Here is a 16,157-nt window from a genome sequence, read left to right as displayed (position 1 = left end):
TTCTTTGCATTTCAAAATACATTTTAGATAAACCAAATGTTTTTTGACTTTCAATTTCCCAAAGAAAATTCAATGACCAAAATATACATGGACGACCAGGTCCGTGTACCTTCCGTTCATTCTATTTCCAATTCTGAAACGCAAATCAAGAAACAAAATTAGAACCGTTTTTCGATTTTTATTATGAATAGCAGATTTTAAAACAAACAAAAAGCGGGTTGATTTTAATTAAAATATTGCCATAAAATTTTATATTGTGCTGTTTTCCTTTTATGGATTTTTATTTTTGCAGATAAACACAAACATCCAATTCATGTTTATCCAAAATCCAAAAATGCGTGGTTACCTGTGAGATGACAAATCGAACCGGAAGCAGTATTTTAGCCTTTCCTTCGCGTTTAGCATGTTTTTAGCATAACGGTAACACCTTTGTTCAGCAGGAGTCCTATTCGTTTTGAAAAAGCCCCATTAAATAGTTGTCCAACTTTTGTTTTAGCAGTAAAAATCGAATGAACGGCCTACACCACTTTAACCTGTTTACCAAATCATAGCAATAACTACACCACATGCTACAAACCATCGGCTTTACTTTGAAAGCTACAACCGGAAGTCGCTGATGACCTGCCTGTATTGACAGCTTTCTGTCGCTCGATCCGCGCTATCATGCCGCTCTTTGTTGAATAAAGTGTTGATTATTTTGTGTTATAACGACATATTTGTGGTGCGTCGGCGATCATCGCCGCGTCTTACCTCCGACCCTCCTCGGGAGTTCAAAGATAAGCGACCGCATTCGCCTCCCGGCTAGTTTATTCGCCAGTTAGCCGCAGCGTGCTAGCCGCAGTTGGCGAGGATGTCGCTGCACGGCAAGAGAAAAGAGATCTACAAATACGAGGCGCCATGGACGGTTTATGCCATGAACTGGAGCGTACGGCCCGACAAACGCTTTCGCTTGGCGCTGGGGAGTTTTGTGGAGGAATACAACAACAAGGTGTGTGTCGTTTTGGGGGTGGCCATTCGTTAACACAGGCTAAAGATAGTAACGCGATGGAGCTAACGCTAATGCTCGTTGTTTTGTTTAGCGACTGCTAAAAACATAACACCTAAGTATTTACACGCGTGATATTATTACGTTGTAATTATTGGTAATTAATGCGGTTTTACACGGATGATGTTTGTGCCCAGGTCCAGCTGGTGGGTTTGGAAGAGGAGAGCTCCGAGTTTGTGTGCAGGAACACTTTCGACCACCCGTACCCCACCACTAAGATCATGTGGATCCCGGACACCAAGGGGGTCTACCCGGACCTGCTGGCCACCAGCGGGGACTACCTGCGCATCTGGAGGGTAGGATATTTATTTACTGCCATCTTCCAGTTGAAATGCCAAGGTCAACGCGAGTTTACGTCTTTGTATCAAAAGAAACCTTTCAGAGATACGCGAGTCATGAACGACTCCTACTTTTGATTGATTGAAACTTTTATTAGTAGATTGCACAGTTCAGTACAAATTCCGTACAATTGACCACTAAATGGTAACACCCGAATAAGTTTTTTCAACTTGTTTAAGTCGGGGTCCACGTTAATCAATTCATGGTACTATCATCATAATACAGTCATCACACAAGTTAATCATCAGAGTATATACCGTGTTTTTCGGACTATAAGTCGCAGTTTTTTCATAGTTTGGCCGCGGGTGCGACTTATACTCAGGAGCGACTTATGTGTGAAATTATTAACACATTACCGTAAAATATAAAATAATATTATTTAGCAGAGGTGGGACCAAGTCATTGTTTTGCAAGTCACAAGTAAGTCTCAAGTCTTTGCCCTCAAGTCCGAGTCAAGTCCCGAGTCAAGACAGGCAAGCCCCGAGTCAAGTCCAAAGTCAAGACTGGAAAGTCTCAAGTCAAGTCCTAAGTCCTGCATTTTGAGTTTCGAGTCCTTTCAAGTCCTTTTAACCACAGACTAATATATTAACACAGATTGTGTATGCTTTTCAAATGCTGTATTTATTTATTAAAACAAGTGCATTTTAAATTGCAGGAAAGAAAATTGTGCTGACATTGCACTTTATAATAGCACTATTAACCAGTCATTTTAAACATTAACTCATTCCTTTACAGAACAAACACATTGAAAAACAAAGTGCAAATGTACTTATTTGTACAAAAGTGTTAACATTGAAAAAACATGACATATACGTGAACATAACAAAAAAGTTGTACTTTTTATATGTCAGGGCCCTATGCTGCATTGCATTTGCAAAAGACCAAATTAGCCAAGAGTCTGTCAGTCATTTGTGCACGATGGGGGCGTAGTATGATGCCACCATGGCTGAAAACTCGCTCCACTGGAGCACTGGAGGCAGGCACTGCCAAGACTCTCATGGCCACTCGGAACAGTGAAGGAAGAGTCTTCATGTTCAATGCCCAGAACAAAAGGGGGGAGAGAGTTGTTTTGGGTTGGTGCACTACTTGTAAGTGTATCTTGTGTTTTTTATGTTGATTTAATTAAAAAAAGAAAAAATATATATATATTTCTTGTGCGGCCCGATACCAATCGATCCACGGACCAGTACCGGGCCGCGGCCCGGTGGTTGGGGACCACTGAGGTAAACAACCAACAGTATGTCAGAAAGCTAGCTAAAACGGTACACATATTCATAATATAGTATACATTTTAACTGACCTTTATTTTACTATTTTTGTCTTTTTTTAGGTGGCTAAAATACGCGGTGCTGCTGACCGCCGTCTAACGTTACGTGTGATATATTGACTAACGTAACCCTGCTTAAAAAAAATCACTGAACAAAAAGTATGAATAAGGTAGTGAACTGCAACAGATTCCCGTGTTTGCAATAACGTTATAACGTTAGCAGTGAGTTTACAGCCTCACTGATTTAACTACACAGCAAATAAAAGTCACGTTACTTAGCCAATAAACGTTATCTTACATTCAAAACTTACCGTTCTTTGTGCAACTTCAAATGCCGGACGAAGTTGGAAGTTGTTGCCTCTCCATCAGTAATTTTGGAACCGCATGTGTTGCATACTGCAAACCGTTTTGTGTTGACCACCTCGTAATTTTTATACCCAAACAAAATTATTTTAGGTATCTTTTTTTGTTCACTGGCGTGTGGTTTGGACATGTCTTCTTCGTTGGTTGTCCTGCAATTTGATTGGATGAATGCTGTGTGATGAAAACAAAGTAGATCTAATTTGATTGGCTGTTGTACTGACAGCACACCAGCTGACACACGCAACGCTGATAGACAAGTACACAATGAAAAATACGGAGCGCTCCCGAATAACTTTTTCATCTTTGGGTTTTGGGGAAAGTAGCAAGTCATGTCAAGTCATGTCAATTCAAAAGGCTCAAGTCCAAGTGAAGTCACAAGTCATTGATGTTAAAGTCTAAGTCGAGTTGCAAGTCTTTTTACATTTTGTCAAGTCGAGTCTAAAGTCATGAAATTCATGACTCGAGTCGGACTCGAGTCCAAGTCATGTGACTCGAGTCCACACCTCTGTTATTTAGCTCATTCACGTAAGAGACTAGACCAGTGGTTCTTAACCTTGTTGGAGGTACCGAACCCCACCAGTTTCATATGCGCATTCACCGAACCCTTCTTTAGTGAAAAATAAAAAATTTTTTTTTTCAAATTCAAGAAAAAGTAATATGTTTTTTTACTGGTGCACAAAATGAACCGTGCATGAACATCACTTTGTTCAAAGAACAAAACCAACACAGTGCATGAACTCACAACAAATTACACACCTTACACGCATTACCATGAATTAATTAACGTGGACCTCGACTTAAACAAGTTGAAAAACTTATTCGGGTGTTACCATTTAGTGGTCAATTGTACGGAATATATACTGTACTGTGTAAACTGTACTGTTTCATGTAATGTATTCTCTTCCTTTGCAATCTACTAGTAAAAGTTTCAATCGATCAATCAAAAAACCTGCAAATCAGATGGAAAATTAGAGGGAACATTGTTTGGGGGTATCCATTATACGCCGATAGGGAGAAGTTTTTACTTACACGATAAGTCGGATGTGTCTTTACCTCTGTGGCGGAGGCTCCGCCGAACCCCTGAGGCCGACACACCGAACCCCTAGGGTTCGATCGAACCCAAGTTAAGAACCACTGGACTAGACGTATAAGATTTCATCGGATTTAGCGATTAGGAGTGACAGATTGTTTGGTAAACGTATAGCATGTTCTATATGTCATAGTTATTTGAATGACTCTTACCATAATATGTTACGTTAACATACCAGGCACGTTCTCAGTTGGTTATTTATGACTTATTCAGCCTGTTGTTCACTATTCTTTATTTATTTTAAATTGCCTTTCAAATGTCTATTCTTGGTGTTGGGTTTTATCAAATAAATGTCCCCCAAAAATGCGACTTATACTCCAGTGCGACTTATATATGTTTTTTTCCTTCATTATTATGCATTTTCGGCCGGTGCAACTTATACTCCGGTGCGACTTATAGTTCGAAAAATACGGTACATTGAATTATTTACATTATTTACAATCCGGGGGTTGGGATGTGGAGGGGGTTCGGGCAGGGGGTTAGGTTTGGTAGATATCAGCACTTCACTAATCAACAATTATATAATCTGAGAAATGGACATTGTAACAGTGTAGGTCTGACTTCGTATGATATGTACAGCGAGCAGTGAACATAGTGAGCTTAGAAAGCATAAGAACAAGTATATACATTTGATTATTTACAATCTGGGGAGGTGGGATGTGGAGGGTGTTAGTCTAGGCTAAATGTATTCATATTTTTTTTTATTTTGACAGAAATTTAAGACGTTAAAAGCATTTTTTTTTACTTAAATATCTGCTCGACACCTTGATTTACCATGTCAAAGCAAGTTATCCATCAATATGCTAGGAAAAAAAAAAATAATGAAATAGAGTTGTCTGTGCAAATTATATAACAAGGTCAGGGCTGGGTGATTATATGATTGTGACCGTGATTAATTTGAGTTCGATCACGGTGATCAGCTGTCAGCATATTTCTTCGATCAAATATGGCGGAAATGTCTGTTAGCTGTTACTGCAGTAGTCAACAGTAGGAAAGCATTGATGCTTGGTATGTGAATGTGTGTGAGTTTGTGTACATTTGCGTGTGTTTTTGTAAAAAACAACAACTTTGTGTCGTTGTGTGTGCACAACCATCCCGTTCCACTGTCGCGTAAGTCAGTCTCGTCCTCCTTACACAGCTGGAAGTGCAGCCCAAAAGAACAAAATACATAAATATGACTAACACTATCATAGAAGTTGAAACACAACATTGAGAAGGAGCAGCGACTTCAGTGACACACTTTACTTTCACTATCCGCTGCAGCTCATCAGTAATCCTGCCCTGAATGCGGACTTGCAGGCACTTACGGCACTTATATGAATATTTTGTGTCTGCAAAGATTCCCCTTCTCTGATATAACACATAAAAAAACAAACATTTTGTGTTCTTTATGGCCCCGTTTACACTGCACACCAAATTGGATTATTTTGCCATCAAGCGACACAGGTCAGATTTTTTGTTTTTGCCAGTTTAAACGCTCCAAAGTGTTTTAAATCTGATCTTTTGGCATCAGATTCAGGCTACATCAGGAGGTAGTCCTGAATCCGATTGGAATCTGATCTTTTCAAATGTGACTTCAATCTAAACGCTCTGTGACCTGATTCTGATTTTTTTCGTCAGCTTCTGGCGAGCTACGTAGCTTGTGTGCGCCATATATATATATATATATATATATATATATATATATGTATATATAACATGGTAATTAATAAATGCTAACTGTTTGCATGCTAGCTCTTTTACCTAATGTTCCATGTGTACGCCTCCGAGTCATATAACTTGGTACTTGATGCATTCTTACCGTACTAGGCATGGCAACATTAGCATTTTGGTTCGTTTCCTCGGCTTGCACACATTCGGCATTCACATATATATTATGCACAATTGTTTATAATGCATGTATTTTTTAAAGGCTAAATAATGTTATGCATTTATTTAAAGTAAAATCTGTGTTATTAGGTATTACTGTCAACATGTCTTTTTCATATTGCATTGTATGGTTTTGCTTTATTTTTTTCAATTGTCGCTTATTTTATTACCACAATCTAATGCAGACTGCACTTTGTACAACTTAAGTACATATATTTTTCTGCCGTCCAATAATGTTGGAATTTAGTTTGGCAGATAAGTAAACAGTCCTTTTTATTGTAGAGATGGTAAAAACTTGCAACTTAAGTTTGTTTATTGATAGTCTCCGCAATTATGTTACTGTAAAATTAAACACACAAAGGAGAGTACATTAAAATACACATGAAGTGCACATACATCTAGAAATCATGTTAAATCGACAATACATTTTGGTATAAGCTGAAAAAAAATCTTATGGCGCTAGCTTAATGCTAACATACAATGGATGATCCCATTGACAGGCTAACAAAAGTGAGCATTAATGTTGTTTTAAACCTTTACAAATGTTTACCAAATACAATTTTAAACGAATAAAAGTGACAAATATTAAAGAATATAATTTTTTGGGGGGGAGGAGTGTAGTAGAAGGGCGAGATTTTCTTTTTTCTTTTCCTATTTTTTTCCCTAAACATTTTACTTGTGGCGGCTTGCAAACCTACCTGTAATGTGATGTCAAAACATCTTCACTCCCATGCTGCAGGTCAGCGACACAGAAACACGCCTTGAATGTTTGCTGAACAACAACAAGAACTCGGACTTCTGCGCTCCCCTCACGTCCTTCGACTGGAACGAGGTGGATCCAAATCTGCTGGGTAAGCGAAAAAGTATCTTGTGGGGGAAATTACGTTTCTTCCAACGATAATGACGATGATCGTTGTGCAGGCACGTCCAGTATCGACACCACCTGCACCATCTGGGGGCTGGAAACCGGCCAGGTGCTGGGCCGGGTCAACCTGGTGTCGGGCCACGTGAAGACCCAGCTGATCGCTCATGACAAAGAGGCTCGTTACCCAAGCAACGCAGAAATTTCATTCGGAGCATGGAGCTGAATTGTAACGGCGAGCGTCTATCCCTGCAGGTGTACGACATCGCCTTCAGCCGCGCGGGGGGCGGCCGGGACATGTTCGCCTCGGTCGGGGCTGACGGTTCTGTGCGCATGTTCGACTTGCGGCACCTGGAGCACAGCACCATCATCTACGAAGACCCCCAGCACCACCCACTGCTGCGCCTCTGCTGGAACAAGCAGGACCCCAACTACTTGGCCACCATGGCCATGGACGGCATGGAGGTCAGTAAACGCACCAAACCTTTCCCACTGAGGACCACAGAATGACAAATCAAAGGATGCGGGGGCCATTTTGGTAGTTCTCATAGTCAGAACCAGGACTATATATATATATATATATATATATATATATATATATATATATATATATATATATATATATATATATATATATATATATATATATATATATATATATAGCCATTTTGGTAGTTCTCATAGTCAGAACCAGGACTATATATATATATATATATATATATATATATATATATATATATATATATATATATATATATATATATATATATATATATATATATATATATATATATATATATATATATATATATATATATATATATATATATATATGTATGTATGTGTATATATGTGTATATATATATATATACCGTATGTGTATATATGTATGTATGTATGTATGTATATATACTAGAGATGCGCGGTTTGCGGACACAACCGCGGAGTCCGCGGATTATCCGCGGATCGGGCGGATGAAATTAAAAAAACTAAGATTTTATCCGCTCGCGGGTCGGGTCGGGCGGATTAATTTTTTTTTTTTTTTTTTTTTGCGGGTGGCAGTTAAACCAATTCGGAAATATACATACATAGTTAAATGTTGTTACCCACATACGAAAAACGAGCAGGCACCTGCTGCATATGCCACAACAGAAGAAAAAAAAAGAAAAGAGATGGACACTTTTACGGAGCGGAGAAGGGACGCCTCGCCGGGGTCCGGGACCGAGGCCCCTTCCCCCGAGAGGGCCCCACCGGGAGCCGTAGCTGAGGCGATCCGCGAGAAGGGCCCGACGCACGTCCAGGGTCACTACCGCGCCCACCGCACCGACACCCCGCCTCGTCCGCTTTCGCCGCGGCCGGCGTCACGCGCAGCAGGTAAGCAGCTTACCTGCCCGCCACCCCCGTGGCCGGGGGCTCGTAACATGGGTCACTCCGCGCGCTCCGCCCGCGCAGCTTACCTGCTTGCCACCCCTGTTGCCGGGGGCGCGTAACAGGGGTCACTCCGCGCGTAGTGCGCTCATGAAAGGGGTGGGGCTCACCCTGGTTTATATAGAGAGCAGGACGGTGGCCATGGAAGTTGGAACCCGCTAAGGAGTGTGTAACAACCCACCTGCCGAATCAACTAGCCCTGAAAATGGATGGCGCTGGAGCGTGGGCCCATATCTGGCCGTCGCCGGCAGCGAGACGCGCTTGGAGGTGCGCTCAGCGCGGCTCCCATATGATTGCGCACTGGTGTGCGTCTGGGTCGTGACAGCGTGGCATGCGAATGTCTGTGCATTGGATCAGTCTCCTTTCTTTAACAGGCAAAAGCTTTATAACCTCACCATACCTGCCAACTTTTAAATCAGAAAAACCTAGTAGCCAGGGTCCAAGGGCCGCAGGCCCCGGTAGGTCCAGGACAAAGTCCCGGTGGAGGGTTCAGGGCTTCGCCCCCCGACGCAAAATGACTATTAGCATTCAGACAGGTTAAAATGTTGCTAAAACCATCACTTTTCTATCAGTCACAGTGACTTTTCAAAACAAAAATATTACAGCAAAAATCATATGGGTTGATTGACATGTTTATTCTGTAAGCTAACTTCAATAGTTTGAAATTATTTTGACAGTTAATGCCAGTTATCCTGTCAACCTTTCACAAGACTTCAATTTGTTAATTGAAAGTATAAATAGTATAAACACTTTTTACAGTATGTCGTGCTGTGAAATACAGCCGACAGGATTGTGCATGCATGGTGCAGGAGAACAAAGGACTTCTTTCATTTAAGGTTTGTGATAAACCATCAAACTCATTCGTTAAAAGGACTCTATAGTAATATAAAGCGAATTTTTCTGGACATTATCATGCAAGAAAAGTTTATTTTTGGGATCGCGATCACCGCGTAATGATTTTTAAAGGTTGCATTACATTATTAACTGTCCCATGTGATCAGCCAGTGCGATTGGAAGTCCATGCTCAATTATTGCCTCCGTAAATAAAACTTCGGCATTTATCACATCCAAAGAATCTGTTTGGGCGACGAAAAACGTTGAAAGTTTTCCACTTGTATCGCTAGCAACGGCATTAGACTTGTGTTTTTTTGTCCCAACGTGGTCTTTTACATCGCTAATTCCTCCGTGTCCGATCGAAAAATCTTGTCTGCACAAGGTGCAATTCGCGTAGTTTTCACCCTTTTTTAATTTTTTTTTATTAATATTAGATATATAACAACGGGCGGATGGTGGGCGGGTGCAGTTCTGCTCAAACGTTACATCGGGTGGATGGCGGATGGTTGACGACTTTCTGACGCGGTTGCGGATGAAATAATTGCCTATCCGCGCATCTCTAATATATACAGTATGTGTGTGTGTGTGTATATGTATGTATATATATATATATATATATATATATATATATATATATATATACACACACACACACACACACACACACACACAGTATGTTTGTGTATGTATATGTATATATATATATATATGTGTATGTGTATGTATATATATCCATCCATCCATCCATTTTCTACCGCTTGTCCCTTTCGGGATCGCGGGGGTATGTGTGTGTGTATATATATATATATATATATATATATATATATATATATATATATATATATATGCACAAACCCTGTTTCCATATGAGTTGGGAAATTGTGTTAGATGTAAATATAAACGGAATACAATGATTTGCAAATCATTTTCAACCCATATTCAGTTGAATATGCTACAAAGACAACATATTTGATGTTCAAACTGATGAACATTTTTTTTTGTGCAAATAATCATTAACTTTAGAATTTGATGCCAGCAACACATGACAAAGAAGTTGGGAAAGGTGGCAATAAATACTGATAAAGTTGAGGATTGCTCATCAAACACTTATTTGGAACATCCCACAGGTGAACAGGCACATTGGGAACAGGTGGGTGCCATGATTGGGTATAAAAGTAGATTCCATCAAATGCTCAGTCATTCACAAACAAGGATGGGGCGAGGGTCACCACTTTGTCAACAAATGCGTGAGCAAATTGTTGAACAGTTTAAGAAAAACCTTTCTCAACCAGCTATTGCAAGGAATTTAGGGATTTCACCATCTACGGTCCGTAATATCATCAAAGGGTTCAGAGAATCTGGAGAAATCACTGCACGTAAGCAGCTAAGCCCGTGACCTTCGATCCCTCAGGCTGTACTGCATCAACAAGCGACATCAGTGTGTAAAGGATATCACCACATGGGCTCAGGAACACTTCAGAAACCCACTGTCAGTAACTACAGTTGGTCGCTACATCTGTAAGTGCAAGTTAAAACTCTCCTATGCAAGGCGAAAACCGTTTATCAACAACACCCAGAAACGTTGTCGGCTTCGCTGGGCCTGAGCTCATCTAAGATGGACTGATACAAAGTGGAAAAGTGTTCTGTGGTCTGACGAGTCCACATTTCAAAATGGTTTTTGGAAACTGTGGGCGTTGTGTCCTCCGGACCAAAGAGGAAAAGAACCATCCGGATTGTTATAGGCGCAAAGTTGAAAAGCCAGTATCTGTGATGGTATGGGGGTGTATTAGTGCCCAAGACATGGGTAACTTACACATCTGTGAAGGCGCCATTAATGCTGAAAGGTACATACAGGTTTTGGAGCAACATATGTTGCCATCCAAGCAACGTTACCATGGACGCCCCTGCTTATTTTAGCAAGACAATGCCAAGCCATGTGTTACATCAACGTGGCTTCATAGTAAAAGAGTGCGGTTACGAGACTGGCCTGCCTGTAGTCCAGACCTGTCTCCCATTGAAAATGTGTGGCGCATTATGAAGCCTAAAATACCACAACAGAGACCCCGGACTGTTGAACAACTTAAGCTGTACATCAAGCAAGAATGGGAAAGAATTCCACCTGAGAAGCTTAAAAAATGTGTCTCCTCAGTTCCCAAATGTTAACTGAGTGTTGTTAAAAGGAAAGGCCATGTAACACAGTGGTGAACATGCCCTTTCCCAACTACTTTGGCACGTGTTGCAGCCATGAAATTCTAAGTTAATTATTATTTGCAAAAAAAAATAAAGTTTATGAGTTTGAACATCAAATATGTTGTCTTTGTAGCATATTCAATTGAATATGGGTTGAAAAGGATTTGCAAATCATTGTATTCCGTTTATATTTACATCTAACACAATTTCCCAACTCATATGGAAACTATATATACATATGTATGTATGTAATATATGTGTGTGTGTATATATATATATATATATATATATATATATATATATATGTCTTAATAAGGTTATCCAAAAAATAGTGCTCGATACCGTAGTAGAGCGCAATATATCGTCAGGAGAAATCTCCTGACGATTGAGGGTACCCCCCTCATGAAACAGGCCTGTAGAGATGAAATAGTCTTGTGATTTTTTTTCCCCACACATACATATATATATATATATATATGTATATATATATATATATATGTATGCATTAAGGGGCAGAGCTAGACATGAAGCAGTGTATTGATTTGCGCATTTCCAAAATGGGAAGTTGTCCTTGTAGAATTGATTGTCGCCTCGCACTTTATGATGTCACGCTATTTATGTAGCGGGTCCAACTGCAAACATAGTTTACCTGTCCGCTGACGTGTTTGTGTGACACAGGTGGTGATCCTGGATGTTCGTGTACCGTGCACGCCAGTGGCCCGCCTGAACAACCACCGCGCCTGCGTCAACGGCATCGCCTGGGCGCCGCACTCTTCGTGTCACATCTGCACCGCAGGTAAACGCTCACCTCCACAAACCGCCATATTTGTCACAGATTGCCTCTCAATAGTCTTGCTATTTTCCGTTGCAACAAAGCAAGCGTGCATGGTAGAAAGTGCTTCAAAGTAAGGTCTCACTTTTCAAACTGGCTTGATGCTATTTGGATATGCTATATACAGTACCGTATTTTCCGCACTATAAGGCGCACCGGATTATTAGCCGCACCTTCAATGAATGGCATATTTCATAACTTTGTCCACCAATAAGCCGCCCCGGACTATAAGCCGCGCCTACGCTGCGCTAAAGGGAATGTCAAAAAAACAGTCAGATAGGTCAGTCAAACTTTAATAATATATTAAAAACCAGCGTTCTAACAACTCTGTTCACTCCCAAAATGTACGCAAATGTGCAATCACAAACATAGTAAAATTCAAAATAGTGCAGAGCAATAGCAACATAATGTTGCTCGAACGTTAATGTCACAACACACAAAATAAACATAGCGCTCACTTTCTGAAGTTATTCTTCATTCGTAAATCCTTCGTCTTCGGTGTCCGAAGTGAAAAGTTGGGCAAATGTGAGATCCAAAATGGCCGGCTCCGTCTCGTCGAAGTAATCGGAGTCAGTGTCACTGTTATCCAGCAGTTCTGTGAATCCTGCCTTCCGGAAAGCTCGGACCACAGTTGTGACCGAAATATCTGCCCAGGCATTTACGATCCACTGGCAGATGTTGGCGTCGTCTGGCACTGCCTCCCTGTCTTAGTGAAGGTGTGTTCGCCTTCTGTCATCCACTGTTCCCACGCAGTTAGCAGTCTAGCTTCGAATGCCCTGTTGACACCAATATCTAGCGGCTGGAGGTCTTTTGTCAATCCACCCGGAATGACGGCGAGTATTGAATTAAGCGCGTAAGCGTGTCTCTTAATGTGATGTTATGAGCTAGCAAATATAACAACTACACTACCCAGCATGCAACGATAGTTACGAGCATGCGCGGTAGCCCTGAGAAACGTTGTTGTATGCTGGGAGTTAGAATGTGGTTATGAGCACGCTGTGAGTAAACGTTGAGAACTCAGTTAACACGCCTCGTCTGCATTATTTATAATTAGACAGACAACACACTTAATAGGAGCCATTTTGGGGTCTTTACATAAACACACAAATGGAAATGAAACGTCACATATCCCAGCATGCACCGCGCGCTTCTTCGTCATCCACTGTTCCCACGCAGTTAGCAGTCTAGCTTCGAATGCCCTGTTGACACCAATATCTAGCGGCTGGAGGTCTTTTGTCAATCCACCCGGAATGACGGCGAGTATTGAATTAAGCGCGTAAGCGTGTCTCTTAATGTGATGTTATGAGCTAGCAAATATAACAACTACACTACCCAGCATGCAACGATAGTTACGAGCATGCGCGGTAGCCCTGAGAAGCGTTGTTGTATGCTGGGAGTTAGAATGTGGTTATGAGCACGCTGTGAGTAAACGTTGAGAACTCAGTTAACACGCCTCGTCTGCATTATTTATAATTAGACAGACAACACACTTAATAGGAGCCATTTTGGGGTATTTACATAAACACACAAATGGAAATGAAACGTCACATATCCCAGCATGCACCGCGCGCTTCTTCTTCTTCCGGGGGCGGGTGGTTGCTTACAGTAGAAGAAGAAGCGCTTCCTGTTCTATGGGGGCGGGTGCTTACCTTGGCGGTTGCTTGCGTAGAAGAAGAAGCGCTTCCTGCTCTACCGGGAAAAAAGATGGCGGCTGTTTACCGAAGTTGCGAGAACGAAACTTTATGAAAATGAATCTTAATATTTATCCATATATAAAGCGCACCGGGTTAAAAGCCGCACTGTCAGCTTTTGAGTAAATTTGTGGTTTTTAGGTGCGGCTAATGGTGCGGAAAATACGGTACATGCTACTGATTAGCGATTATACATGGCGACTTCAACACCTCCACAACTAAGATGAAGATTACAATCAAACAGCTGGTGCATAATAAGTGCAATACTTACAGTACTAACACTTTGTAGGACTCAACAAAAGACAAGACGAGCACATTTAACTAAATGGCAAAGACTACTTCTAACCTGAGAATGATATTCAGAAGTGTAGGAAAACAAAATATAATGTTATTATAACGTTATTATATAATATAGTTATTGTTTTCAGCTCACTGGTAAATATTTAATAAATACATGTTTTGGTTTTATTAATAAACAAATTAAGTACCAACATATGACTGAGGTGTATACCTCCAAAATTAGCTTAAAAAAAGCTAGCATACTAACATTAGCATGCTAACAGGTATCATTTGTCAAGGTACATAATATTTGACAATGCTAACTAACATGCGTCGAGTACCAAAATATATTACTCTGAAAAAAGTGTTTAAAATGCTAACATTAGCATTCATCAAGTACCAAAATCTGACTTAGGTATTTGTAGCAGATCGCCTCTTGATAGTCTTGCTATTTTTCATGGCAATACTATGTACCTTGACAAATGATACCTGTTAGTATGCTGGCTTCTTTTAAGCTAATTTTGGAAGTATACACTTCAGTCATATGTGGGTACTTCATTTGTTACAGTACAAACACTTTGTAGGACTCAACAAAATACAACACCAGCACAATTAACTAAATGGCAAAGACTACTTCTAACCTGAAAATGACATTCAGAAGTGTAGGAAAACAAAATATAACTGCACAGTACAGTTATTGTTATCAGCTCACTGGGAAATATTTAATAAATACCCGTTTTTGTTTTATTGTGAACACACACAAAAGTACCAAACATTGGTACCGTTAAGTACCGGGAATTGGTACCGTATGGTTTTAAATGTAAGAGGTATGTTGTAGGTTTTGAATATGAAATGATTTTATTTCTATTAATAGTCTTTGTCGCATGGTGCGATTGTCCAAGCGTGACAAACACTGACCTGTCACCATGGTCTTCTCCGTCCCGCCTCAGCCGACGACCACCAGGCCCTGATCTGGGACATCCAGCAGATGCCGCGCGCCATCGAGGACCCCATCCTGGCCTACACGGCCGAAGGGGAGATCAACAACGTGCAGTGGGCGTCCACGCAGCCCGACTGGATCGCCATCTGCTACAACAACTGCTTGGAGATCCTGCGCGTCTGAAGAAGGAGAAGACGAGGAAGCTTTGTCCGGACTTGGAGTGAACAGTTTTTTGGAGTAAAAACCCGCCGACTCGGCAATAACTTACATTTAGTCTTTTACGCCATTCTTCTTCTTCTTCTGCGTGTGTTCCAGCTCTTTATTTATTCTGCTCTCCAGGTAGTCTTCTCGTAGTGCTCGGAACTCTGAAGAGTTTTTTTCTCAACGTGTTTTTGGAGCCAGCGCTGAGATTATGTTGTTGGGGTCGTGAAGGAGGGAGGTCTTGATAGCAGATATGTTCTCGTTTTAGCCAACGTGTCCCCTCTGAAGCGCTCATCCGAGAAGGGTTAAATTATGTCGCCGCCTTCTGGAGACCTCGTGTACAGCATCACTTTAAAATGACCGCTCAGCAATTATTTTCTTTTTTTTTGTATACTCCTTTCTTATATACGTTTGCCTGTGCTAGGACGTGGTAGGAGGCGTGACTTTGTCTATTTTTGCTCTGGTCCTCACTTGAAGGTCCTGTCCTTGTAGCATGCCAGTACAAGGTACATGTACATAAATATAAATATATCATTTTAAGATAGCCAAGTCATCATGTTGTAGCTTTTTTTTTCTTTCATAAAGCCATTGAATTTGCTCTAATAATAAATTGTATTCCTTCATGTGTCAACTCATCCTTCTACTATTGGCATTAAATCACTCTTAATAATGTTTTTAAAAAAATCAAAAACTTTGATGCCCCCTTTTTAAATCAGATTAAAAAGGGGGCATCCAAAATCTTAATCTGCCACCAAATGCTCTAGCACTGAGCTGTACCCGGAGAATGTGTGCACTCGGCACCCGCGTCAAGTTAACTTTCAGTTTTGATACCCGGCTCTTTCGGACAAAAGCATGAGAGATGGGTGACGGTTTTTAGAGATTGCTCCCACCTTTAGATCGCTCAGCTCTCTCTCTCTGCAGCGCTGG

At 40.8% G+C, this 16,157-nt stretch overlaps 1 protein-coding gene across 1 annotated transcript; it reads left to right on the top strand.

Moving 5' to 3' along the window:
• The first annotated feature begins 595 nt into the window (after positions 1-595).
• On the top strand, positions 596-15,853 carry dcaf7 (ddb1 and cul4 associated factor 7). Its single transcript, XM_061981343.1, has 7 exons — positions 596-988; positions 1,183-1,341; positions 6,713-6,824; positions 6,895-7,013; positions 7,091-7,300; positions 11,966-12,083; positions 15,040-15,853. Exons 1-7 carry the CDS (start codon positions 851-853, stop codon positions 15,210-15,212), a joined length of 1,029 nt encoding a protein of 342 aa, XP_061837327.1. The 5' UTR covers positions 596-850; the 3' UTR covers positions 15,213-15,853.
• Positions 15,854-16,157: the final 304 nt, after the last annotated feature.

This window comes from Nerophis lumbriciformis, linkage group LG24 (genome assembly GCF_033978685.3).
Source record: "Nerophis lumbriciformis linkage group LG24, RoL_Nlum_v2.1, whole genome shotgun sequence".
NCBI lineage: Eukaryota > Metazoa > Chordata > Actinopteri > Syngnathiformes > Syngnathidae > Nerophis > Nerophis lumbriciformis.
This window is presented reverse-complemented; position numbering and strand designations above follow the sequence as displayed.